The sequence below is a fragment of the Abramis brama genome (genome assembly GCF_963993115.1).
Source record: "Abramis brama genome assembly, chromosome: 24".
NCBI classification, from domain to species: domain Eukaryota; kingdom Metazoa; phylum Chordata; class Actinopteri; order Cypriniformes; family Leuciscidae; genus Abramis; species Abramis brama.
The window spans coordinates 7,131,958-7,158,264 of NC_139986.1; the positions used below are offsets into that span (position 1 = coordinate 7,131,958).

The 26,307-nt window shown below is 39.2% G+C and overlaps 1 protein-coding gene across 2 annotated transcripts in view; it reads right to left on the reverse strand.

Moving 5' to 3' along the window:
- The window catches only part of gpr158a (G protein-coupled receptor 158a), a 106,304-nt gene that overhangs the window by 23,351 nt on the left and 56,646 nt on the right, over positions 1-26,307 (reverse strand). For both annotated transcript variants that reach the window (XM_084103577.1, XM_084103576.1), the window contains exon 5: positions 24,170-24,238. In XM_084103577.1, the coding sequence (XP_083959703.1) occupies positions 24,170-24,238 (69 nt within the window). The remainder of the gene's footprint in view (positions 1-24,169; positions 24,239-26,307) is intronic.

Below are 26,307 nucleotides of genomic sequence, written 5' to 3' on the forward strand. Positions count from 1 at the left end.
TGGCATTTGCAACTCATTTAATGTTGCACAATGAGACATATTTTGTAAGGAAAATGGTGGACTTTATTTTATCCATTGAGAATTGTAAAAAGTTCTTTCATTTTGATGATAGATCATCTAAAAGCCCTAAACTACAGTGGCCGAGAGAGCTCAACACGCTGCAACTGAAGAAAACACATGCAAATAGAAAAACACCTGCAAATTAAGAAACATCTTCATCAGTTTCACAACACATGTGTGCTCCAAATACTCACAACACAACCAAATACAGAAATGCGCTGCAAAAGTTCACAACACAAACAAATACAGAAACGTGCTGCAAATAGGACAGAACACAACGGAAATGTTTCCGGGGAACCCAATAAGTGACGGACTCGGCTGGGACGTGCTTACAGCTGTCTACTTTTATTTTTTAATTTTTTTGCAAAACATACAGAGATGACACGTTTATAACTTTGTATACAATATACAAAATGTATTTACAATATGTTCAATGTCATAAGAATACTAAAAAGAACAATGAGCTGAACACTAAAATAAATAAATAAATAAAAAAGAGAGAGAAAAAGAACATGAGGGAAAGACATTAATCTATACATCAGTTACATTGTTCACATTTTGTCATGTTATGTTAAAATATGTTTCATAAGAAATGTTAGAATGCAGCAAGGGTCCAAATATGAGACGGCAAGTTTTAAAGTTGAGACACTCACACACAGATATAACGCATATTTTAAAAACTTTGTTGTATAAAATGTATATTTATTTGCAACAGTTATGTTAACAGCAATAATACTATATTTCTGGTAAGAACAACTATTCAGCTGATGGACACGCGCTGCGTTGTCATGGGAACATCCCAGGTGAAAATAATGAGGAAATTACGTTGTCTTTCGTTGCTCCCTTCATCAACATAATGGCACACAAGTGCCCCGCTCCCTCCAAAGTGCCCAATTCAAGGGCTCTGCCGTCTTCCCTTTTAAGAAAGTAGGGCATAGGTAAAGCTCACGAGCAATAAGCACGTCCCAGCCGTCCGTCCGTCACTTATTGGGTTCCCCGGAAACATTTCCGTTGTGTTCTGTCCTATTTGCAGCGCGTTTCTGTATTTGTTTGTGTTGTGAACTTTTGCAGAGTGTTTCTGTATTTGGTTGTGTTGTGAACTTTTGCAGAGCGTTTCTGTATTTGGTTGTGTTGTGAGTATTTGGAGCACACATGTGTTGTGAAACTGATGAAGATGTTTTCTTAATTTGCGGGTGTTTTTCTATTTGCATGTGTTTTCTTCAGTTGCAGCGTGTTGAGCTCTCTCGGCCACCGTACTAAACATACAATAAACTCAACATTCAAAATAAAAATAATGATATTTTTGTGATTTGTAAAGACGTGCATGCAGGTTTACAGAAGACAAATTTGTAATGTCAGGTGCATAAGCTTATTTCGTAACAGAAAACACTTAATACAAACTCATCTTGTGTTTTTCAGTCACACATCTGAACCTCAAACAGCTTAGACACTGACTTTGAGTGGTACATTCATTCAATTGCCCTTTCGTTGACAAGTGTTTTTTGTTTTTGCCTTAAAAGAAAATATATGGCAGTATTTTTCAAAGCATTGTGTCATTGTGGCTGCAAGTCTTTCAATTGCATTTACACACGTCACCAGCAGATGTCACCTGTGTTTTGAGTGCTTTGTGAAGTAAATGGTTGAAGAGATTCAAAGTTGGTTTCCTGTTTCAAAAAGCTTTGTTTCTTCCATCACAATAGCTCCTTGTCAATTGTCAGTACTATTTTATGGCTTCTTTTTCTTTCATTTAAAGGGTTAATTTACCCAAATATGAAAATTATCCCATAATTTATTCCATAATAAAAGCCATGTGTATATGACTTTCTTCTTTCAGCCAAACACTCGGAGTCAATCGGTGTCATATTACAAAATATCCTGGCTCTTCCAAACTTTATAATGGGAGTGAATAGTAGTAACTGAGATTTTGAAGCCCAAAAAGCGCATTCATCCATCATAAAAGTAATCAATACGGCTCCAGGGGGTTAATAAAGGCCTTCTAAAGCGAAGTGATGCATTTTTGCATGAAAAATATCCATATTTATAAACTAGAATCACTGGCTTCCGTAGGCAAGTCGAGATCCGGCTGAAGAGTGACCCTTGACCTGACGCATAACGTAATGACGAACGCAGAAGTGCAGAGGGATAGAGCAAAACAAAACACCAGTCACGAATTAGAAGTCTAAAATTTGAAATAGGAAATAGAAATCTCAGAGGAGCCTGAGATGCGCGAACAGATGTTACCTGAAGCTAGTGATTACAAGTTATCATTTTTCTTACAAAAACTCATCGCTTCGTTTCAGAAGGCCTTTATTAACCCCCTGGAGCTGTATGTATTACTTTTATGATGGATGGATGCACTATTTTGGGCTTCAAAATCTATTATAAAGCTTGGAAGAGCCAGGATATATTTTAATATAACTCTGATTGTGTTTGGCTAAAAGAAGAAAGTCATATACACCTACATAGGATGGTTTGAGGGTGAGTATATTAAGGGATCATTTTCATTTTTGGGTGAATTAACCTTTAATGTCAGTTGTCATCAGCATTTGCACCAATCGTAACAATCACACCAATCGTTTCCCAAAAGCAACGTAAGCCTAAGTCGACTGCTGAAACTATTAGCACTAATGGTCTCAACAATCTTCTTGGGCTTACAATGCTTGGGAATCAGTTCCAGTATAACAATGTAACTCTCTGCTTAATCACCATAGTATGATGAATCGACTAGCTAGTCACAACAGTTTCCAAACACCATATTAACATGGACACATCTCTGTAGCTTACATTTACAATTCAATTACTATACAATAGCAGTCTGTCTTTCTGTAAAGCTGTGAACTGTGTACTTTGAAAAGCATTATACAAATAAATATATTACTTTATTATATTAAGGTGGGACTCATCTTTATGGTGGGACTCATCTCTTCACCACACTGGATTTACTAACAGCTTGTGCCAGCGCAAACCATCTTTTGTGTTAAAAAAAAACTATTGTCAGAATTTACTAAAGACAAGAAGTGAAAAATTAGCGCTGAAAAGACGTGGATATGATTATTTTTGCATATGCATTAGTAGGAGTTTCCCCTTCAGACGCAAAATGTATGGGAGGAGAGTATTTCAATGAATCATGCAAGGTGATTTACTAAGGTGTGCGCAAGTCAATTTACTGGTATTTGCACCATTATTTAACGCCCCAAGAAAGCATGTCTTAAACCAGACGCTAATTTGCTCTGCTCTTGGTAGATTGTGTTGGATTGGTCATTATGGAAATGATCTGACTGTGTCTGTGTTCTTCAATTTACGCGTCGTCAGTAGATCACACAGAACTTTCCACTCCCAACTCGTGAACTTTCCTGTTTAGTAAATCTAGCCCATAGTTTGCTAACAAAGCTTTCAGGAAACAGTTGATGGACCCAATTGACTTCCATAGTATTTTTTTCCTACTATGGAAGTCAATGGTTTTGGTTACCGACATTCTTCAAAATATCTTCCTTTGTGTTCAGCAGAAGAAAGAAATCCATACAGGTTTGGAACAACTTGAGGGTGAGTAAATGATGACAGAATTTTCATTTTTAAGTGAACCTTTCCTTTAAGACAAGGCCAAACATATGGCCAAAAGGGGTGTTTCATAAAGGCACGGTAGCTAAAAGGGTAAAGGGTAAAGAGAGGGTAAAAAGGGATGTGAAAAGCTATACTCAAATAATTGTAATGACCCCTTTAAATGCACTTTTACCGTCCAGTGGGGCAGGAATGTGTTGTTTCAAAGATGTAGTGCCTGTGTGTGTGTGTGTGTGTGTGTGTGTGTGTGTGTGTGTGTGTGTGTGTGATAGCTGTCTCAGGTCCAGTGACTAAAGTGGTGTGTGTGTGTGTTGTGCTTGTCAGGGGAGCATCCAGTCAGCCAGCTCTTAATTAGAACTGGGAGTACCACACGCCTCCAGCAGAACTCTCAACAGTTTTAACCAGTCACTGACAAACCATGCAAAACTAACACTCTACACCTTCTCATAAATATCTGATGCAGAGTAAACAGCACTACTTTCAAGGATTACTTCATTGTCAGCATAATATTCATCTCAACTAAAGTGACATCGCTGTTGAAAGATATGAAACGTACTCTGTCAGGAGTAGTGTACTACAGGAGTGACTAGAACTGCAGCGTTTCAAAGGCCTTTAATGTGTCAGGACACAATTCATTACATAACACAAGTATGCGCTACATCTCAGCGTTATTGCAAAAGGAAGCTAGACCTAGCATTAACTGTCGTCATCTATTCAGTTTCCCTTTTCAGGTCAACTAATATGAAGCAGCAGTTTGAAGAGAAACTTGCTGAGCAAGTGAAAGTTAGTTAGACTGTCAACGGGTAACCTGAATAACATAGCCGATGTAGTGACGCAGAAATTTAAAGGTAACTATGTTGCCCCCTTCAGCAATGAAGTTATTATCTGCCAGACCGATGAAAGGAAGCACATTAAATCTGTACATTCGCTTGCAGCACACAGCTGCATTTGTGTACTTAAAGTATATTCCAAGTATAGAATTCTTGCATAGTGCATATGTAACTGGTCCTACTCGACCCACTCCGAGCGGGATTCAATTCGGCGGGCACACTAACAAGGATGCTAAAGAAAGACCGCAGCCGCTAGCGTCAATCGCTAGTGCTCCTTTTGAGGCCAGGGGAAGTGAAGTTTACACGGACAGCTCTTACTGGCCTATAAGTCTGTTACATATATTGTGTAGTATACACTGCATACTTTAAAATTGTATGTGAATTCTATAAACATTTCAAACATTGGAGCTGGTTACGTGATGCAAACATCAAAATGTGTTATTTACAAATCATGCACTATGGTAAAAGTGTTTTGGGGTTAAAACATATTGTAAAATAAAATCATTATTAATTTATATCTGCCCCTGTAATCATAATTTGCGTGAAAAGGAATTAAAGTGATTGGTGTTTTACTGCCTCTAGTGTTTATTTAAAGGCATAGTTCACCAAAAAATAAAAATGATGTCATAATTTATTCACCAAGTTGTTCTTAACCTGTGTGCGTTTCTATCTTCTGCTGAACACATAAGAAGATATTTTGAAGAATGTCAGTAATCAAACAGTTGATTGACTTCCATAGTATTTTTTTCAATGTCAATGGCTACTGTCAACTGTTTGATTACCAACATTCTTCAAAATATCTTCTTTTGTGTTCAGCAGAAGAAAGAAACTCACACAGGTTAAGAACAACTTGAGTGTGAGTAAATGATGACAGAATTTTCATTTTTGGGTGAACTATCCCTTTAAGTTGGAAACTGCAGTTGTATATATAGGTACGTTTTTGCATTGATCCATCACCCAAGTGTTTTTTGCCTACTTTTTCATGATGCTGCGTATTCGGAAGTTCCACTTATTTGATGGACAGCTCATGGCATACTATATTATGGCATAGTATATAGTGTGGATTTGGCTATGTGGAGCAGTTATTTGCCATTTGATCCAGTTTTGTGTAAAAATGTCTTAGTAGATGAAATTAAATGAAATGAAATGATGAAATGATGACATGACATTACTTCTCATGTATTTGTCACACTGGAAAATTGAAGGTCAAACAAAACACAGTGCACTGTGGGATACATTAGTCAAGTAAGCTCTGGTACATTAAACAGCACATATTTGCAAATAATATCCAAACACAGACAATTCCCACGTTGTGCTCAGTCTCCAGTAAAAGAAGTACGATGATATGCCATTCTGAACATACGCATCATCCCTTGCATGCCACTCACTCCTTAGATGAACCTTCTGCATAATGGACTCACATTGATGACCGGTTGAAAGCTGATCCACACGTACAACAGCCAAAGATCAATGAGAATGAATGTAACCTGACCTCTGTGCGTGTGTCTGTGTGGTGTGTGTCGGCACCAGAGCCCCATCCAAAATATGAAAGACAAAGAAGAGCAAACATCTGAGGCTGCGTAATTATCAGTGTGTTGCAGATGTGCTGCGACCCCCCCTTACGGGACCATTCGTGCTAATCCGATTAGCAGAGGCATTAATGGTCGTCCCATAGCAGTGGAAAAAGACACAGGCACGTGGTTATTTTGGCTCACTAGCTCTGAGTCAGACGAGGGACGTGGCGAACTCTGGAGGGGAAGCCAAGAGGAGGCGACGGAAGTCAACGTTGCCCAGATCGGTGAGGCGAGACTGTATTTTGCATGATGCAGGAAAGTCTCACCGCACTCGAAGCGTAACAAAACACACAACGCTTCAAGTGGCTGATTCCTCAGAGGGCTCGAGAACACAAACAAAACGCAGTTGCCGTGGCGTGAGACGACAGAGAGCCAGACGGTAACCAGGTTGAGAAAAAAAAACACTGAAGCAAATCCTGAGTTATCATTTTACATTAGTGCGCCTATATCTATAAATATTCATATTTTTCAGCCTCTTCGCAATATTCAATCTTGCCTTAAATATGCTTACCCTGAAATGGCTTTAAATTGTGATTATTTTTTTTCAATCAAAGGATTTGATCCAAATAGTCATTGCCAAGTCGACAAATTACTTTTACTTTTAGGTACAAGTCGATTTTTGATGGTTTTTACAAAAGTTTCATGGCCCCCAGAATATTTTATTGTATGAATATCTGAACATGCAATATATCAAAATAGAGAACAGAGCCACAATTATACTTGACCTCCGATACTAATCACCCAGCACCTATTGTAACACCTTACAAACTAGCATTTTGCAAAAAACATAATTAAAAAAAAACACTCTTGAAATGGAGGGGTTTAGCTGAATGTCAGGGCAGTCCAGAACAAAAAAAGGGGAGTGAGACAGCTCTGACATTTCCACAGTTTGCCTGGAGCACTTACGTCCGCTCTAAATATTAGTGATGAGAGGAACTTAATGACGAGACCTTGCCTCTTGCCTTGCCTTACCCGGAAAAACTGAATCTTTTGGAGAAAGACAGAGGCACAGAGGAGCAGCTGACGCATGTCTTGTCTTTGGGGAGTTGGCAGAGCTCTCATCCATCACAGAAACATGCTGTCGGGTCACACCTGTTGTACAGCTCACACATGCACTGTCAGCACTCACTAACTCATTCCATGTAAGCGCTATTCATGAATCAATACATCTAAAAGACCTATAACAGGTTCAACAAAAAACTACAGCATTGAATATTATTTAACTAAAGCACTTAAAGAACTGCAAGTAATACATTAATTTACAGTGTCCTTGTTACACAGCACATGTAGTTACTGTAGTAATAACAATAAATTATGAATAATAATAAGCAACTAACCCTAAACCAAATCCTAACCCTATAGTAAGTACATGTAGTTAATTATTGCTTAAATGTAAATGTTAAACATTGAAATAAAGTGTAACCGAACTACGCTTATAGTTTCTTGTATCACAGTGGGTAACACTTTATTTTACAGCGTCCTTGTTACACATCTTACATGTACTTACTATAGTAGTAACAGTAAATTATGCATAATTACAAGCAACTAACCTTAAACCAAACTCTAACCATAATTATAAGTACATATTGTTAATTAAAATCACTCATATATTTGTATAATAACGAGGTCACCTTAAAATAAAGGGATACTCTTTAGTTATTATACATTTAAGTACTTAAGAATAAAGTAACTAGGGTTAGGATTAGGGTTTGGTTTATTTAGGGTCAGTTGCAAGCAATTATGCATAATTTATACACTGTAAAAAAAAGTTGCTACCTTTTTAAGTAAAATTAACTTGGTCATTTAAGTAATTTCGACTTAAATTACATTAAACGTACAGTATGGAATTTTTCGCCGCTAGGGGTCGCTAACCTCTTTACAATAACAAAGGCGTAGTTTGATGACGCAACATTTGCTAAGAATTATGGATGTTGTCGTCAACGTCAAGCCGGCCGATCTAATAATGTTTATGGATGACTGAATACATCAATGTTTTTATCATGACTGTGATATGAAGCAGTTCGGGATTGCTAAGAGACAGCTATCAGCTCCACACGCGACGCGAGTCCCACGGATATAAAAGGAATATGGACATTTCATTCTACCGAACTACACGCAGAATTACTACTCACAGGTCAGTTTATTAGACAAACTTGTGAGGTAATGCAGCGCTGTTTCACTTGGTCTAACATTACACTAGCACACTAAACTGCATTTGAATGTGTTGAAATTTCTGTGCTAGTTTGTCTGTATGAGACTAGCAGTAAGCTAGATCAACATTAGAATAACATACAGATCATATTCTAACATTTTATCATTGTTGAACTATATAACATTGATTAGTTTTATGTAAATGTGCTCACCTGTTTAATAAGTACATGTAGGAGCGGTCGAAGTCTCGGACGTGGAGCTCTCGTTTATATACTGTCTATGGGAGCTCTCGGCATCTCGAAAACACAGCGCTGATATTGATTCTCGTTTTAGTTCTCCTTTTTTATCCAAAGTCTGCTTGCCATGGTCCATAATGTTTGAACGAAACAACAACAGCGTGCAAATAGACATTGCGAACTACACATTTGTCCACGTCTGTTGCTTTGGTTACAATCAGAGGGCTCTGGTTGCTATGGCAGTACGAGCGGAAACCAGGGACAACGCGGATATGACGGCATTGACGGTGACAAAATGGAAATAAAGAAACGGGACGTGTCTTCGAATTAAATTACAAATTTCTCCTGGTTTGAAAGTTGTTGGAAACAGTCGGGATAATGTAAGTACACAACAAAAAAATATATATAACATAGATATAGTGATTTTTGCTATTTTTAAAGCAAAAAAGTTACATATTGTGCCTTAAAACTGGCTTAGAAAATTAGTTAAATCTTGTATAACTTTTAAAAAAAGTTGAAAATTGCTTAACTTATTTTGTTAAAGTTAAGCAATGTGAGTTAAAGCAATGTAAAAAACATATGTTTTCATAACTTATTGATCATTTAATTTTTTACAGTGCAGTTATTACTATAGTAACTGCATGTAACAATGACACTGTAAAATAAAGTTTTACCAGTGGGTATTGCTATTGCACCTTCTATATGTAAATTACCTCTGTTATGATTGGCTGATTACCTCTGTTATGATTGGCCAAAATCGTATCTCACGATGTAAGCAATTTTAAATCACAATAATTAGATTAAACCACAATTACATTAACTTTAAATGTAATATTGTTACACACTACAGTTCAAATTACTTTTGCACGTGCTTTAGTTTGTTAGTCAACACATCAAAATAAGTGTACTTTAAAGCATAACAAAATTCTTTCTAGTGATTTAAAATGTACTTTAAAGTAAAAAAAAAAAATTGAGTAGCAGAAGAGGTGAACATTTTCAGTCTCTTTTTTGGGATAAAGAAAGTCATATACGGATGAATGCATGCAGGTGAATAAATGAAGAGAGAATTTCAGGTTGAACTATTCCTTAAAAAGCAGGAAAATAAAGACCTATTTCCCCGGTGAAACTGTGTGAGGTACTGTCATGCTGTCTGGCTCATCTGTGTGTGTGACACTACCCTCTGGAGTGTAAACCCGAGAACAGAGTGTTCCTCATCCCTCACGCAACATCCACACAAAAACACACACTGCTCTTCAAAGCTCGCATGGGCATTCACTCACACACACTTCATTACACCCCTTCAGGGGCTCATCCACTCACAAGCCAATGCCAAAAAAAGCATTTATTATTTACCTTTACATAATACTCCTGGTAGATTTATCCTAATGCCTCCCGCTTGCATTTCTTTTCCCTTTTTTGTTGTTGTTGCTAGTTTCAACCCCCCTGCAGCTCCCTTTCTCATTGTCATTTTCAAAGAAGGCGCCCCATTACATAACGCGTCGTTTTCTCTGTACATCTTTGAGTCTTTGTGTAAGATGAAGAGAAAGAAGCAGAGTAGGAGTGGACCTGCCAAAGAGTGTTTGAACACATGCTCTCCCCCATACACACACAACCTCAGTGTGCCAAGGCAGAGATTGATAACACTGCAGTCAATCACGACGGCCGAGGAATTCACACAGCCGACACCATCAGACTCGTGGCGGAATTCAGAGAAACCCTATTAGTGCTGTCAGTCAAAACTCAAACAAGCAGCCATGATTGGCAGAGGAACACAGGAAACACAGAGAGTGGCAGACGGGAAGTGTACATCATGAAGGCAACAGTAAAGATGCTATGAGGCTATGTTTGACAATAGTACAACCACTACTAATACTAATAACAGTATTACTACTACTAAATAGTCCTTTTACAGTTTCTGCAGTATTCAGAATGTGTATAACTAGAGGACACTGTGCTGAGTACAGAAACACAAAATCTTTCATCTTCAAGATCAAGTCATCTTGATCTTTTATTCCTAGAGTGATGATTGAATCCGAAGTACTGTACACTGTATAATATTTTTGGTCACACTTTAGATTAGCGTCCAATTCTCACTATTAACTAACTATTAACTACGAATTTTGCCTCAATAAACTCCTAATTACTGCTTATTAATAGTTAGTAATGTGGTTGTTAAGTTTAGGTATTGGGTAGGATTGATATTCTACATTATGGTCATGCAGAATAAGGCATTACTATGTGCTTTATATGCACTAATAAACAGTCAATATCCTAGCAATATGCATGCTAATAAGCATATAGTTAAGAAATTGGATCCTAAACTAAACTGTAACCATTTTTTATTTTATTTGACCAAACTATTTTCGAATTTAGAATTTGACCTAATTATACACACACTGTATATATGTTATAATACATTTGCTTTCAAAAACCAAGGATATTTATTTCACAAAAATTGTTGATACACAAGTACCGTCCCACTCTACTTAACATACACATAAATTGTCAGACTATGACTAATACTGATGAATAAACAGTATAAGGTAAGGCTATTAAATAGCAATCCCAAACTAGTTTTTGTTAATTCAATAAAGATAGCAAGTTGGTATGAGCCACCACAGTCATTTAAAATACAGCGGGGGGAAATAAGTATTGAACACATCATAATTTTTCTCAGTAAATATATTTCCAAAGGTGCTATTGACATGAAATTTTCACCAGATGTTGGTAACAACCCAAGTAAGCCATACATACAAAGAAACAAACAAAAATAAGTTCAGAAATTAAGTTATGTGTAATAATGTGAAATGACACAGGGAAAAAGTATTGAACACATGAAGAAAGGGAGGCGCAAAAAGGCATGGAAAGCCAAGACAACTGCTGAAAACTTACAGTAATTAAAAAGCAATCCAGCCCCCTGTCAGTGGAAATTAATATCAGCTGGTTCAGTCCCAAATGATGGCCTACAAAAAGGTCTCATTGCCAAGGTGTCACACAAGACACATCTCATGATGGGTAAAAGCGAAGAGCTGTCTCAAGACCTTTGCAACCTAATTGTTGCAAAACATAATGATGGCATTGGTTATAGGCGCCATTCTAAGCTTCTGAATGGTCCAGTGAGCACTTTTGGGGCCATAATACAGAAGTGGAAAGACAATAATTTCACCATAAATGTGCCTCGACCAGTGCTCCTCGCAAGATTTCTGATAGAGGAGTGAAAAGAATAATCAGAAGAGTTGTATTCATCATCCTTATGAATAGAATGAACCTCATCCCAGTGTGAAAATCCTTTACAGCTAACAAGTTCCAGTTACGTAATTTACTGGTACTTTTTGGTAATTTCACGACTTACTAATTGACAACATTACTACGACTTTGCATGCTAGTAATTTATCTGACAGGACAGGAAAGTTCATTTTTCAGAGACTTTTTATTTCGTAACAAGTTACGAATATACAGTGAGGAAAATAAGTATTTGAATACCCTGCTATTTTGCAAGTTCTCCCACTTGGAAATCATGGAGGGGTCTGAAATTGTCATCGTAGGTGCATGTCCACTGTGAGAGACATAATCTAAAAAAAAAAAAATCCAGAAATCACAATATATGATTTTTTAACTATTTATTTGTATGATACAGCTGCAAATAAGTATTTGAACACCTGAGAAAATCAATGTTAATATTTGGTACAGTAGCCTTTGTTTGCAATTACAGAGGTCAAACGTTTCCTGTAGTTTTTCACCAGGTTTGCACACACTGCAGGAGGGATTTTGGCCCACTCCTCCACACAGATCTTCTCTAGATCAGTCAGGTTTCTGGGCTGTCGCTGAGAAACACGGAGTTTGAGCTCCCTCCAAAGATTCTCTATTGGGTTTAGGTCTGGAGACTGGCTAGGCCACACCAGAACCTTGATATGCTTCTTACAGAGCCACTCCTTGGTTATCCTGGCTGTGTGCTTCGGGTCATTGTCATGTTGGAAGACCCAGCCTCGACCCATCTTCAATGCTCTAATTGAGGGAAGGAGGTTGTTCCCCAAAATCTCGCAATACATGGCCCCGGTCATCCTCTCCTTAATACAGTGCAGTCGCCCTGTCCCATGTGCAGAAAAACCCCCCCAAAGCATGATGCTACCACCCCCATGCTTCACAGTAGGGATGGTGTTCTTGGGATGGTACTCATCATTCTTCTTCCTCCAAACACGTTTAGTGGAATTATGACCAAAAAGTTCTATTTTGGTCTCATCTGACCACATGACTTTCTCCCATGACTCCTCTGGATCATCCAAATGGTCATTGGCAAACTTAAGACGGGCCTTGACATGTGCTGGTTTAAGCAGGGGAACCTTCCGTGCCATGCATGATTTCAAACCATGACGTCTTAGTGTATTACCAACAGTAACCTTGGAAACGGTGGTCCCAGCTCTTTTCAGGTCATTGACCAGCTCCTCCCGTGTAGTTCTGGGCTGATTTCTCACCTTTCTTAGGATCATTGAGACCCCATGAGGCGAGATCTTGCATGGATCCCCAGTCCGAGGGAGATTGACAGTCATGTTTAGCTTCTTCCATTTTCTAATGATTGCTCCAACAGTGGACCTTTTTTCACCAAGCTGCTTGGCAATTTCCCCGTAGCCCTTTCCAGCCTTGTGGAGGTGTACAATTTTGTCTCTAGTGTCTTTGGACAGCTCTTTGGTCTTGGCCATGTTAGTAGTTGGATTCTTACTGATTGTATGGGGTGGACAGGTGTCTTTATGCAGCTAACGACCTCAAACAGGTGCATCTAATTTAGGATAATAAATGGATTGGAGGTGGACATTTTAAAGGCAGACTAACAGGTCTTTGAGGGTCAGAATTCTAGCTGATAGACAGGTGTTCAAATACTTATTTGCAGCTGTATCATACAAATAAATAGTTAAAAAATCATATAAGGTCATATCTTTTTTTAGATTATGTCTCTCACAGTGGACATGCACCTACGATGACAATTTCAGACCCCTCCATGATATCCAAGTGGGAGAACTTGCAAAATAGCAGGGTGTTCAAATACTTATTTTCCTCACTGTAACTGGCATCGGTAAAGAATGGAACGGTTAAGCAAAGAGAACGGTTTGGCCCGACTACAGTTCTGTACTGAGTAAATCTCTAACAGGTTCAGGATTGAAAGCTGGGCAGTGATGCTGAGATAGCATGACTCAATCTTTCAAGCTCTCGCCTCATCAAGGCAGCACTTTCACAATGTGCTTTAATAAAGAACTTCCGTTTCCGTGGAGCGGTGTGGCTGCAACAGCTGGGCTGTGAAAGCTGGAGCAGATGAGATGACGTGCGTAGCCCTCTATGCAGCTGAATGCTGTTATTTATTACAGTCATGCATGATCATTAGCTGGCGTGTTCCTCATCTCCACCCTCACACCAATCTCCAGGCACTTGGTTACAAAGGCCACGGATCACGGATCGTTCAAACTGACGTTAAATGATTCCATGCAAATGTTGATGCATGATTCAGAAGTTCCACCATTTCTCATTTGCAATTTAGCAATTGGACACAAATAGGGCTTGAAGTTTTGTTTTCTTCAATAAATGGTCAGTGAAAGGATAACCTCGGGTCAATACTGAAAAGTAACTCATAATTAAAAATATTGTTTACTTAACAAACAGGATATCAATTCAACAGATTAATGTCATAATCACTGTATAATACAGAAGGTCCGGACATTTGATGACATTTAAAGTGCTTAATCCTAGCTACTTTTCAAGCAAAGGTTGTTTTCATGTTATATAAACAGAATGTCTCAAAAAAGTGCATTTGTACTTCTAATGGTTTAAAAGAAAAGTAATGGGACACGAAAGAATGTGCCATTTTATAAGTCCCTAAACCACACAGTGTACAATACTGGTGCTTAAAATAACTAAAAACTGTATTTTATTATCAGTAGACAAGCATTAAGATGTTATTTGTTTGTTGCTCCAAAGCATGAATGATAAAGCTGACTTAGGCAGAGATCGATTAGACAGACAGCTCAAGGTCAGTACATCAGACCATCTGCTTATTGATCCTGGATTAGTTTTCTTGGAAACCCACATATATTCCAAGAAATTGCCTTATGTTCTTGATGGCACGGTGAGAAGTGTGAGTAGATGAGTATTAAAGCAGAATTAATAATGCAAGAGGTTCCTTCCTTCAGACAAGCAGACGAAACATCATAAACATTGCTTTTTATGCATGAACGTGATTCTAGCCAATCCATTCAATCAATCATTAGGGATATTCTGGTGTAGATGCCTTCAAAGGTCTTATATTGAGTGATCTAATCTAATTTCCAAGCAGTGACCTTATGCTGTCCATCCTTGATTCATAGGAAGCTTCTATGCTCTCATATACCAGAAGGACAAATGCAGGATTAGAAGGAGTGAGCACCTTTTCCCCAAACACCATAAATAATTGAGCGCTAGCAGAGGTCATTTCTGGAGCAGGTCTAATTAAGGACGGAGGTGGAGCGTGGAGTCTGCTGGTTTCTGGTCCATAAAGGCTAGAACACCACCTCACCGGGTGCTTTTTTATGTGTCAGTCAAGACATGCTTGCACAATGGCATGCTGTAGGTTTGACCACAAGTGCACAGTGAGAAAAGTTCGGCCTACACGTTTGGCTATATTTGCATGTCTTTGTATTTCTAATGATAAATACAAAGTTCTGTCATTGAAAACCTTAACTCAGTCTGCTTGCAATCATATCGTTTTCTATAGGGCACAGCTGAAGGGTTCCTGCTGTATCAGCTTGCTGCTCAACTTTCAAACACTTGGTCAGACGCTTATAGAAACCCTCCACCTTCCCCAGCTCCACCTGTATAGATCTGCTACGGGTAATTCATGTATGCTTTTGTACAGCAGCAGCATGTCTTACTAACTCACAGCAGCGTGTTATGTATGTATTGACAGTAGCAAGTCTGTGTACTTGCTGTAATAACCTACAGCAGCAGCAGCAGCGTAGGAGATCTATTGTGAAAAAACAAACATATTAACAATGTATTAAAATAATCCAGCTGTGTGAATGCACGCAGTCATATCTCATTCAAAATATACACCCGACTCTTTAGCATGACGCAATCGGTCACGAGACAATGCTATTTCACAATCAAAACTGACGTAATGACGCAATTGGTCATGAGACATGAGGGAGCCAATGCCATTTCACAAACAAAGCTGACGTAATGCTTCTTTGGGCGGCAATTTTTGAATGTGTGCATAGGATGTACAGCGGATGGAGATGGAGATCTCTTTGAGTCTGTTCTTCACACAAATCAATCGCTTGGACTCGGAACACTCGGAATAAATTATGCCTGTAGCCATATCTGCCTGTTATATCCTTTGTTTTATATAATACACAAATGGGTAGGTTTAGGGGTGGGGTTGGGTTCAAACATGTCTAAATAGTGTAAATAAAATAAATAAATGTAGATACAATTATGGTGGTTAATTAAATTAAGAATCATAACCCAATATATAATGTTGTCATCATGATGATAACATTCCCATGTCCAACGCATCTATGCATGTATGACGCCAAAAGTTTCTCACTGAAAGCAATGGAGTTCCCTGTTCGTCGATAACGTGACACCTAGGGGTACCTTTAGCGTCTTAATTGTGCTGCGGAAGGCACTTGACCGGGCTTCAGTTTTTGACGCCTTGGGAGCGAGAATGGGGGAATAATTGGGAAAGCTAACGGATAGCTTTCTCCAGGTAATAGAGCTCATTGGTTGGTGAGTAAGTTATGAGCAGTGAGAAGGTACTGTAGTCAGCTAAAAGGAAAGCTGTTTCAGGGGTGGAGCATTAATTAATTAATTTTTATCTTTCAAAATAAGATCAGGAGTCTTGTATTATGAAAGTAAATAGGGTCAATTATGAATTCTTGGAAAAGTTTACGAAGAGGCTAACTACTTTAGCATGATACTGAAAGATTGTCAGTGGTTCAAGCAGAAAGCAATTTTACAGCCATAACAACAGCTTTTCTAAGAGGTGAGAGGTGCCTGTCTTTTTTTTAGTCCTAGATAACATTAACCTGATTGGTGATAATGTGAACAGGCAGCTTTGGGATGATATCGTCATCTATTTTCATTCTTTCACAACTCGTCTCTTTCTTTTCTCTCCTCTCTTCCCATTTGGCTTGTAATCTGTAAGAATGTCTATGTCTGTGTGGACATGTCTGGTTTAGGTGTGGGGGGAGTTGGCTCCTCTTCCCCACATGCGGGGGCAAAAACAGGAGGTAATAGCTTGTGCTGTGTCCCCCGAGTCTTGCGGCGTGTGAATTACATCTAGTTTGGCCTCCATGGAGTCAAGAGCTCTCTCTCCGTCAAAACCGTGCACTGTTCCCTTCCCCGTCATCACCAAATCCACCGAGATATTTCTGATAACATTAGGTTAATAGGTATGTGACCTGTGCTTTGTGCAGGAGAGAAAAAAAAAGAGATGAGAAATACAGCAAGAGACATGTCTGTGTCAGACTTTTAAACATCAGCATTAAGTTCAGTTTACACTGCATCTTATTTTGGCAAAAGCCACCTGCTTAGCCAGGAAGTGGCTGCCTGAAAGACCTGATACAAAAAATATAGATATACAAATACGGTGCATATTACTATGAATGGGAGAAAGTGCAACACGCAATATGGCGGAATAAGCCCCGCATTCTAAATAAGGGCCAATCACTGATTGGCAAAGTCATTGCGCCACTGCAGCTGCCAATAGAAATTCCAGTTTCAATAGAAACAGTCAGGGCCCTATCTTGCACCCAGCGCAATTGACCGACGCATGTATCATTCCTATTTTGCACCCGACGCACAGCGGACTTTTCCCTCGGCAGACGCATGTCGGTAAATTAGGGAACAAACTTGCGCTCCCGGGGGCGGTTCAGCACAAAGAGGAGGCGTGTTGCGGCGCAAACGTTCCCTGGTGCTATTTTGCAGTTCCAGAAAACAATTCTGGCACAGACCAGGAAAAACCTAGTCTAAAGTCAGTGGCGCGTTCAGATGCTATTTTAAGGGCGCATGCTTGGCCATAATGTAGCGTGTGCACAACACGCATACACTTTGCTTCTCTCATCTACACACAGACGCAGCAGTTGACATTTTTGCAAACCATACATAATTACAAGGAAAAATATTCCACACGAGGGAAATCATTGTGGTGTCCATGAAGATGTGAAAAAATAGGCATAAATCTAGCTTACACATAGTGCTGGGCGGTGTACCGGTTCATACCGAATACCGGTGTTTATTTTTGTTATGATATGAATTTTTAAAATACCGCAATACCGGTGTATGTCGCTTTAATAACGATCGGAACGCGGCGCGACACTGTTTGAGAGGGTCCTTTCACTGTTGCACTGTGGTGACGCACGTGTTACTAAGGGGCTGTTTACACCTGGCCACTTCATGAGTTTTCTCAGATCGGATAACTATCTGATTTATCAAAACAATTCCATTTACACCTGGTCACATAAATGTGTTTTTGCGAAACGGATTTAAATCCGATCTTCAATTCCCGCGCTATATATGCAGATTTAATGGAGTGCACGTCACCGAAAGCAACAGATATGAGCTGCATTTTATTGATCATCAGCTAAAATGTCAAAATCAAAGACTGCAATAAGAGAGAGCGGCAACAGCCCTGGTAAGATCATTTCGTTTCTCTACTTTTAATGATGATGATTGTGTGTTAAGCGTCTCACTTTCACTTTTGATTTGCGATAGTTTGCACGTTGGCTTAATGAATATATGCTCAGCTTCTCATCTGCGGTGATGCGTGTTCCAGTACCGTCGTCATAACTGGCTATAACATTACATATAGCCTATAACACGCTCTCACACGTTTATTTTTTTAGCATTTTTGGGAGGAGTACAATTTACATATGTGGTTTCAACAACCAGATGCATTTACACTTTTCCAGTTTCGTCTGTAATGCGTCTCAGACCTCCTCCTGAAGTGGTTTGAGCGATCGGATTCAAATCCGTTTCGGAGGGCATTTACACCTGGTCTTTTCACGATCGGATAGCTATCCGGTCACAGAAAACGCATGAAGTGGCCAGGTGTAAACAGCCCCTAAGCGTGACTTTGAAGATGGCTAGGTTAAACTATAATTGATAGCTGTCAAATTATATTACAGTGTTTCCCATACATTGGTTCACAATATCAACACAGCCTTTTGGAAAATCTGTTTGTGTTTGGCATTGACATCGTTGAATAAACATGAGCACTGCACGTTTCAAAATCAAATGGCGGCGCAGGTGTTTTTATATGAATGGATGTGAAGTGAACTGACGGTCTTTAGAAAAGCTTCTTTGTTATTACGATTCAATCTTTCTTTATCTTTCCTGATAAAGCAGCGTTTATGAGCGTTGCTGCTTTGTGTACAGCCGTTACCTGGGAAACCGCTATTTCTGCCGCTCTTAAAGCGCCTCTTAAACCCAGTCATGCTTGGGGAAAAAAAACGTCTTAAACCGTGAAACCGGTGTAATTTAGAAAAATACCGTGATGTGGATTTTTGGTCATACCGCCCAGCACTAAGTTTACCCAAATTATTATACGGCTGTTTAACCAAAGCTAATTTGGGTGGGTTTCTCCCATCCCCATACAATGTCACTCCTATGTCTTTTACGGCCCTGACGAGAACGTCGGTCTCCTCGGCTATGAACCGCTCCTGGCGTGCGCCTGGCAAATCCGCCGTTATAATAGCAATCCGCCATGGAACAAGCGCGCCTGCTCTTAAAGGGAATGTGAGATGATGCTCTGATTGGTTTATTTCACGTTACGCCCAAACCACACCTTTGTAGCTACTTCAGACCAACCCATTTTAGATTTGCGAGATCCGCCCACAAAGTTACTAGCGTTTCGCGTTTGATACTTGCGTTTCAGATCATTAAAATAGGGCCCTCAATGTTCTGAGACACGTGCTTAGGACTGCACATGCGCATTGGCCTGGTCCAGCCGGAAAAATTCAGTTTTTTTGTCATGATTTGAGTTGACAGATTTCATTGGTAATTTCAAATATGAAATTTAATCATAAGTTTGGTGAATAGTTTTGGATAATTTAATGTTTCCCCATTCAAAGAGATGGGAGTTGTACTTGCATGAATGAAATAGCTGCCTGAGAGGCATTTCAATGATGGCCGACAAGTGAAATGACTTCCCTTCAAGGGACTTTGCCTGATATAGCACAATAACCTGAGCATTACCATGTTTGTGTTTTTTTTATACAAACAATGGAAGTCAGTAGGGTCCAATATTGTTCAGCACCTCACTGACTTTCATTGTATGGACAAAACCATTTCTTCAAAATATCTTCTTTTTTTAATGGCAATACGTGAAAAGCCATTATGGTCCTCGGTAACATAAGGCGGAAGATTGGTTTAAGATTTTGATGCCAGGTACACAGACTGGAGAACGGCAGGCATTCTCTGATCCACTTAATCCATGGAAAGGCAGTGACTTGGATCGACTCAAAACATAAGGCCACACTCCATCCTGTGCCAGTCAAAACGCACAAGAACACAGCAGTGTTTTTCATTAGCCTCCCGATGGGCCGGGTTCCAGGGTCAGGATGGCAGCAGACCATTTGGGCATAGAGGTGAAAGAAGAGGACAACTGGAGAGGGCAGAGGGAAAAAATGGTGGAACAGAAAGAAGGCCTAAGATGAAGATTGTATATGGAATTCAGGCTCACATAGATTGATGGAGGGTGGAAATGCTCAGCAGGGAGAGAAGGTGTGTACGACGTATGAAGGAATCACTTCCCTTGAGTTAAATAAGAGAGATGCTTGAAATTTAGATAGATCTGCAGTTGGTCCCCCCAGGATTTCACGACGGGGAGTATTAATCTAGTTAGTAACTAGAGTATTAAACCTAACACTAAAAATGACAAGCGTCAGATATATAGTAGAAAGAGAATCTGTGTATGCCTCATAAATTCACTGACACAGGTGCCCTGTGACTTCTGTGTGGACAGGGATGAACAAGCAACCAGAAAAGCATGTGTGTGTGTGTGTGCATGTAATTCGGTTTCTTCTCTCTCTCGCTCCACATCCCCCGCCTTATTCCAGACGCCGCCAAGTGAAGTTATTGCATGTGACACGCTCAGCAGTAGGAGAGGGTTGCGAGCTGAAAAAATTGCATTACTCAACAAAGCAGAATGCCAGAGGAACAAGATGAGATACATCTCTGCTTCTTGATAACACTGGAATTATTTAAGTAGAAGAGGGGGAGAAGGAGTGGATAATATTTTCCAGTCTATATTTAGATTGGGAGCAATTGCAGCAGAGCAGACAGGCGGAGCTTCTATCTGCTTCAGATGAGCTACACGGTGGGCCGTGAGCAGGCAGATATATCTGTCTCTGAGCTTCAGATTAAACCACAAACTGAATCAGAAGGAAAACGGCAGTTCTAAAAGAACAGACACATTCTCATAGGCTGCATGTACACTGCATGTACATTGCAAGACCTAATGCACAGATACAATATTTTGACACCAAGCCAATTTTAAATCCTGTCTGATTATATTCACTTTAAACTAGGGCTGTTGGTCAATTAAAATATTAAATCACTATATTAATACAGTTGCTTTTTAAGAGCAGACAACTTCATAATGTGTGTAATTATTGGGTTCACCAGTTTGTGTGGATGATACTCAAGGCAGAATATATGTGCATATCCACAAAAAAACATACCAACCTTGATTTGGTGGATAAAAAACTAAATATTAACTACTTCACTGTTATTAATTATAGTAAACTAAAACCATTTAAAACATTTTTTTTACTTGAAATAAAATAAATGTTAGCTGATATATAGGGCTGTGCCCGTCAACTCGACAAAATTCCAGAAGTTATTCCACTGGACATGGAATCTCTTCTTTCTTTTCCCAAATCTTCACTCATGTCTCACCTATTTTCACAGGGGATTATAATCATTTCTTCCTTTTGTTCACTTTTTATTACTACATTTGCATCCTTCGGACGATGGAGACGGAGTCGAAGGTGGTGGAGCTCTGAGCACAGATGGCGAGCAGATGGAACTAGGAACTGGGAACTAACCCGGTAGAGCCGTAAGTCCGATGGTCCCAGGTGGAGCCAATGGAGGGAGGAGCCAAGAAGGAGTCAGGGTGATCCACTCGACTGGTAGGAGCTGGATGACGGAAGGCCCGAGTTGAATCCACACCACAGAGGGGAGGTCGAGCAGGAGTCAAGGGGTTGACGGGAAACAGCAGAAATGGGGCTAATGGACTGGCTGACATTGAAAGAGGACACGGGAGAAGGAGGCTGGGTGGGAACTCTGGAGACTTCAAGCTGGATGAAACCAATGGGAACGCAGGAGATACTGAGCTGGGCCAAACCAGTGGGGAGGCTGGAAATTCTGAGCTGGGCAGAACCAGAGGGGACAGGAGATGCAGGTAAACATTCTCTTCTAAATCATTTAGTAGGTCAGAGTACAGCAGTAGGTGGTACACCTCAATGGTGGTAGTGTGGAAGGGGCTCCTATCTATACACACGAACTCCAAGAGTACTCACACGGCGGACGATGTTGCCGGCTCACACACCTGGTCAGACATCTTGCAAGGCTCAGGCTCCGATGGCTTGCTCCAACCTATTCTCCAGCGTGGGCTCATGCATCACTTCAGGCTCTAGCGTTCGCTCCATGCAGCTTGGTGATGACTGGCTGGGCTTTGGGTTACAGGCTGTGATGAGCAACACTGCTAAGTCCATATTTAAATATACTTAATGGGAGGGTCCTGTATTCTGTCACGCACTGGCTGTAATGATGCACGCAAAGTTGAGGAATCAAATGAAACTGTCTTTAACAATAATTCCAACCAAAACACGTAGGAGAACTTCAGGAAGAAAAACAACCACGCTACAATAAAAGATACATGACAAAAAAAGTAAGGAAAACTCAGGGCTTAAATACAAGGGGAGTAATGAGGACACTAATTAAACAACAGGTGAACAAAATCAGTAACTATGGGAACAAACTAGTGAACCAATTACAGAGAACATACTGTAGGCAAACAGAACATAGGCAACACGTTACATTGCCAGAGAAAAATATACTGTGTTAATTCAGAATTTCAAACATGTTCATCATAGAAGATGTGTATTCAAGTCACAGTATGTATGATTTTTATTTTTGAATTACTAAACCTAAGTGACCAGATAATAGATATGAATTAGATTCAGATAGTAGCCCAAATCAAGAAAATCTGATCCTATGCCTTAATTGACCACAACAAATTCCAATCTAAAGCCAGATGTCTGTGAAAAGAAAGTTAACAAAAAAATGTTTTTTAAAACTTTCCTCTTGAGCAAATCTCACAAAAATGGTCAATAATGTCCAAGTCATATTTCACACCAAAATCAAAGGAACAAAATAAGAAATTCTATATTGCATAAAGAAAATTAAGAATATGTGAAATAATACACAGACATTTTCTCATGCCACTCATAAACTGGTACTATTCTAAATTGTTAAAAACAGATTAAGACATTTGTTTTCTATAGGACAAATGCACAGGAAATGAAGGCCTCGATATACTCACGGCGAAGATTTTTCTTAACTTTTGATTGTTTAAAAGCAAGCAGATTTACAGTATTAAACATGAAAAAAGTGTCAGTGTCTCTTCAATTAGAATTACAACTTCAGTTCCTACTATAAAGTGACTCTCCATTGTATTCATGTTTTCACTTGATGATGTCTGACCTCGATGGACCGAACAGAAGAAATGAACCAGAGGAGATTTCCTCCTCAAAGAAGGCGGAGTCTCAGAGCCACACTTATTACTATTATATCATTGCCATGGACCAATGGTAGTTTGATGGTGCTTACCAGCCAGAGGGAAATTTTATGGAAGGAGCTTTGCCAAGCTTTTTCGAACTCCCGAAACAAACACAAACGAACTTCGTTTTGGCCTGATTTTGTTCAAAATAAAGTCACACCAGTTTGAGGATATCAGGGGCGTTATGGTCACATAAAGAGTGATTAAATGGCTAAAATGGTCCTCCACCATCACTCCAGAATTATCTCAAAGATTATTACTTTCCAGGACCTTGCATGTGCTAAGCCTCTAAATCAGTTCACTTTAATTGCATTTACCCTTCCATGTTAAGACATGCCCACAGCTTCCTGTGAATGCCACTAAACTGCAATTACTGTGAGCCAAACGGCTCTGCTGAATAAAGCACATGACAACATCTGTCTAAATCAATACTTTATCGATACATCGACAGCAGATTGTCCATCAGTGAAATATCTCGGCTAGGATATCTATTTTATCCTAAATTGCTTCAGTGCATTCTGCACCATGTGAACATCTAATTAGTGTTGTAATATCATACATTTTAAAAATGTGACTTTTGCTGTATTTTAGAAAGTTCCCAGACCAAAACAAGCTAAGCTCTAACAAAAATCTGTGTCTTCAGTGTATGCAATATTGATGTGCTTCCTGCGGATTGATTTTTCTCCATGTATCAAATCCCTTTTTCATATTCTTAAACATATCATACATAAATCACCAGATTTAACAGCATTCAGAAGTCCATAGAGCTTAACTCGAATTGATCCCGCTACATTTCTTTAATGCTTAAATTAGTGCCATTAAAAAGGCATTCTCCTCCTAATGGCTACATTACATTGCAGTACAAGTCTAAGAATATTAGTCACCAAAGTGCAGTTAATTTTAACACTCCTAAAGTAATACATAGTAAAAATGACTGCGGTCATTAAAGCTTACCGGAAAGTACAGGAGGAGTGCTCCAAACATGATGGCCTCTAGCAGGATGAGTCCTGACGCTCTGATACTCTGAAACACATCAAAAAGAACATCACATTGGAAAACTTCTCTCCTTAAACTATTCTTTTGCTAGAAATGGGTCAGTAGAAACCTTCCATTTGTGACTACTGCATAACTTATCCCTTTGCGCACAAATGCATTCTCCTTGGACTATTCTAATGTGTTCACAGGGGTTGATTCATCTTTGTTCTCTTCAGACTAATGCCTTGCCCTGGAATAAACCTGATCTGTTTCACAATGACATTCTCAACTTGATTCATTTTGAGTTTCAAAGCAGTTAACTTTTTTTTTTCTTTTTTTTTTTACACTTTCCAAAGAATATTAGAGAGGTGTTTGTCAAGCTAGAGCACAGATTCCACCTCCAAGTTTAATAGATATTCTGGTAAATAAAACAAAATAAATTGTTACTCATGATAAAGTAGTATCATATTTCAATGGAAAGATATTTTTACCATTAGTTACGTGAGGCAAAATAAGTTAGAATCAAATATAAACTGAAATTCATGGCATTTCAACACTACTTCTACTCAGATATTTGAAGGCTGCTATCCGCCTTTTAAGTGTGACGTTGTGTGATACCGTATCCGAGTTCAAACGCTCCATCAGATCCCAAAAGCAAACAACTCATGTGCTGATTTTGCAGAGTTAGACGCGCATTCATGGGTCAACATATTTTGTTGATCCTGGAACAACATTCCTGTTCCAAAATGTAATGCTAACCCTATTCCTACCCATAAATGATCCCTAAAATCAGTGGGAAATGATAACACTGCCTAAACTTGACAAACTTTAAACTTGGTCCTCAAATCTGATTGGTTGATTGGAATGTTGTTCCAGAATCAACAAAGATGTTGATCCAGGAACATGTTGTACTTGTACTTGATGAAATCAGGTTCTGCCTCATAAACAGGGGTTGAAATAGTATTCTCACTTGAAACAGAGTGGAGGCTCCCAGAAACCGTATACATTATGTCACAACTTAACAAGCGGATTGGATCATTTAGGGTAAATATTATTATGCAACTACGCATTACTTTATGGGGAGCTTACGACCTACTAGCTACATTCTACCTAAAGAACAAATCGTGCAACCCAATAAAGTACAGAGTCAGTTTCAAACTAGCTAGAAGGTACTAAATATTGAGGAATTTATTTCCAACAAATCTAAAAATGTTTTTTTTTTCTCTGACAGTGCGGCATGTATATTTAGTTTGGCCGGCTGGCTCAAGTATGTCTCCTTTAAAGCAGAGAAAATGAGAATTCCATTAAGAGGCAACAGGTGAGCTGTCAACTCCTTTCTGAAATCAAACGGCCAATAGAAAGCACTTGACAGCGCGAGCTGAAACAGAACAAAATTTCTAATCCTAACTCTGTCGCTTTCATTTAGACTTCTCCAGCATTTATGGATCGCTTTCAGGCAGCGCCCAGACGGAGCATGCTTCCACAGAGTAAATTAAAATGCTGGCACTATCAAAACTGAGTGCCCTACATATCGACAGCCTAAACGGCGCCTCACTGCAGGGATTAATGAACCTTCCTCGCAGTCAGTGTGAATCCAGTCCACTATTACTCAGACCACAGACTGCACGTCTGCTCAAGCTGAGACAGTAGCATGTGCGGTGTACGCTTCTGAAATACTCTGCGTACACGCCAATGGTGTGTTAAGTGTAATAAGTAGCCGTCTGCATTCATAATCTTTGCACTAATCTACAGACTCCTCCTGAGAGAGAGAAAAAATAATAATTTTAATGAATCTAATTAACAGGGAGACGATCCAGAGAGTGGTCTTGCAATTAACAGACAGAATCAAAGAGAAGGTCAGTGTTAAAGTACAGGTTGGACTGAACCATGTTGGCATATGCCATAAGTAACAGAAATCCTTAAAGGGACAGTTCACCAAAAAATGAAAATTGTCATTAATTATTTACTCATGTCATTCCAAACCCATAATACTTTCATTCATATTCAAAACAAATGAAGATATTTTTAATGAAACTTGAGCGATTTCTGTTCCTCCCACTGAAAGTCGACCAAAGCTTTTTCAAGCTTTATAAAGTTCATAAAGACATTGTAAAAGT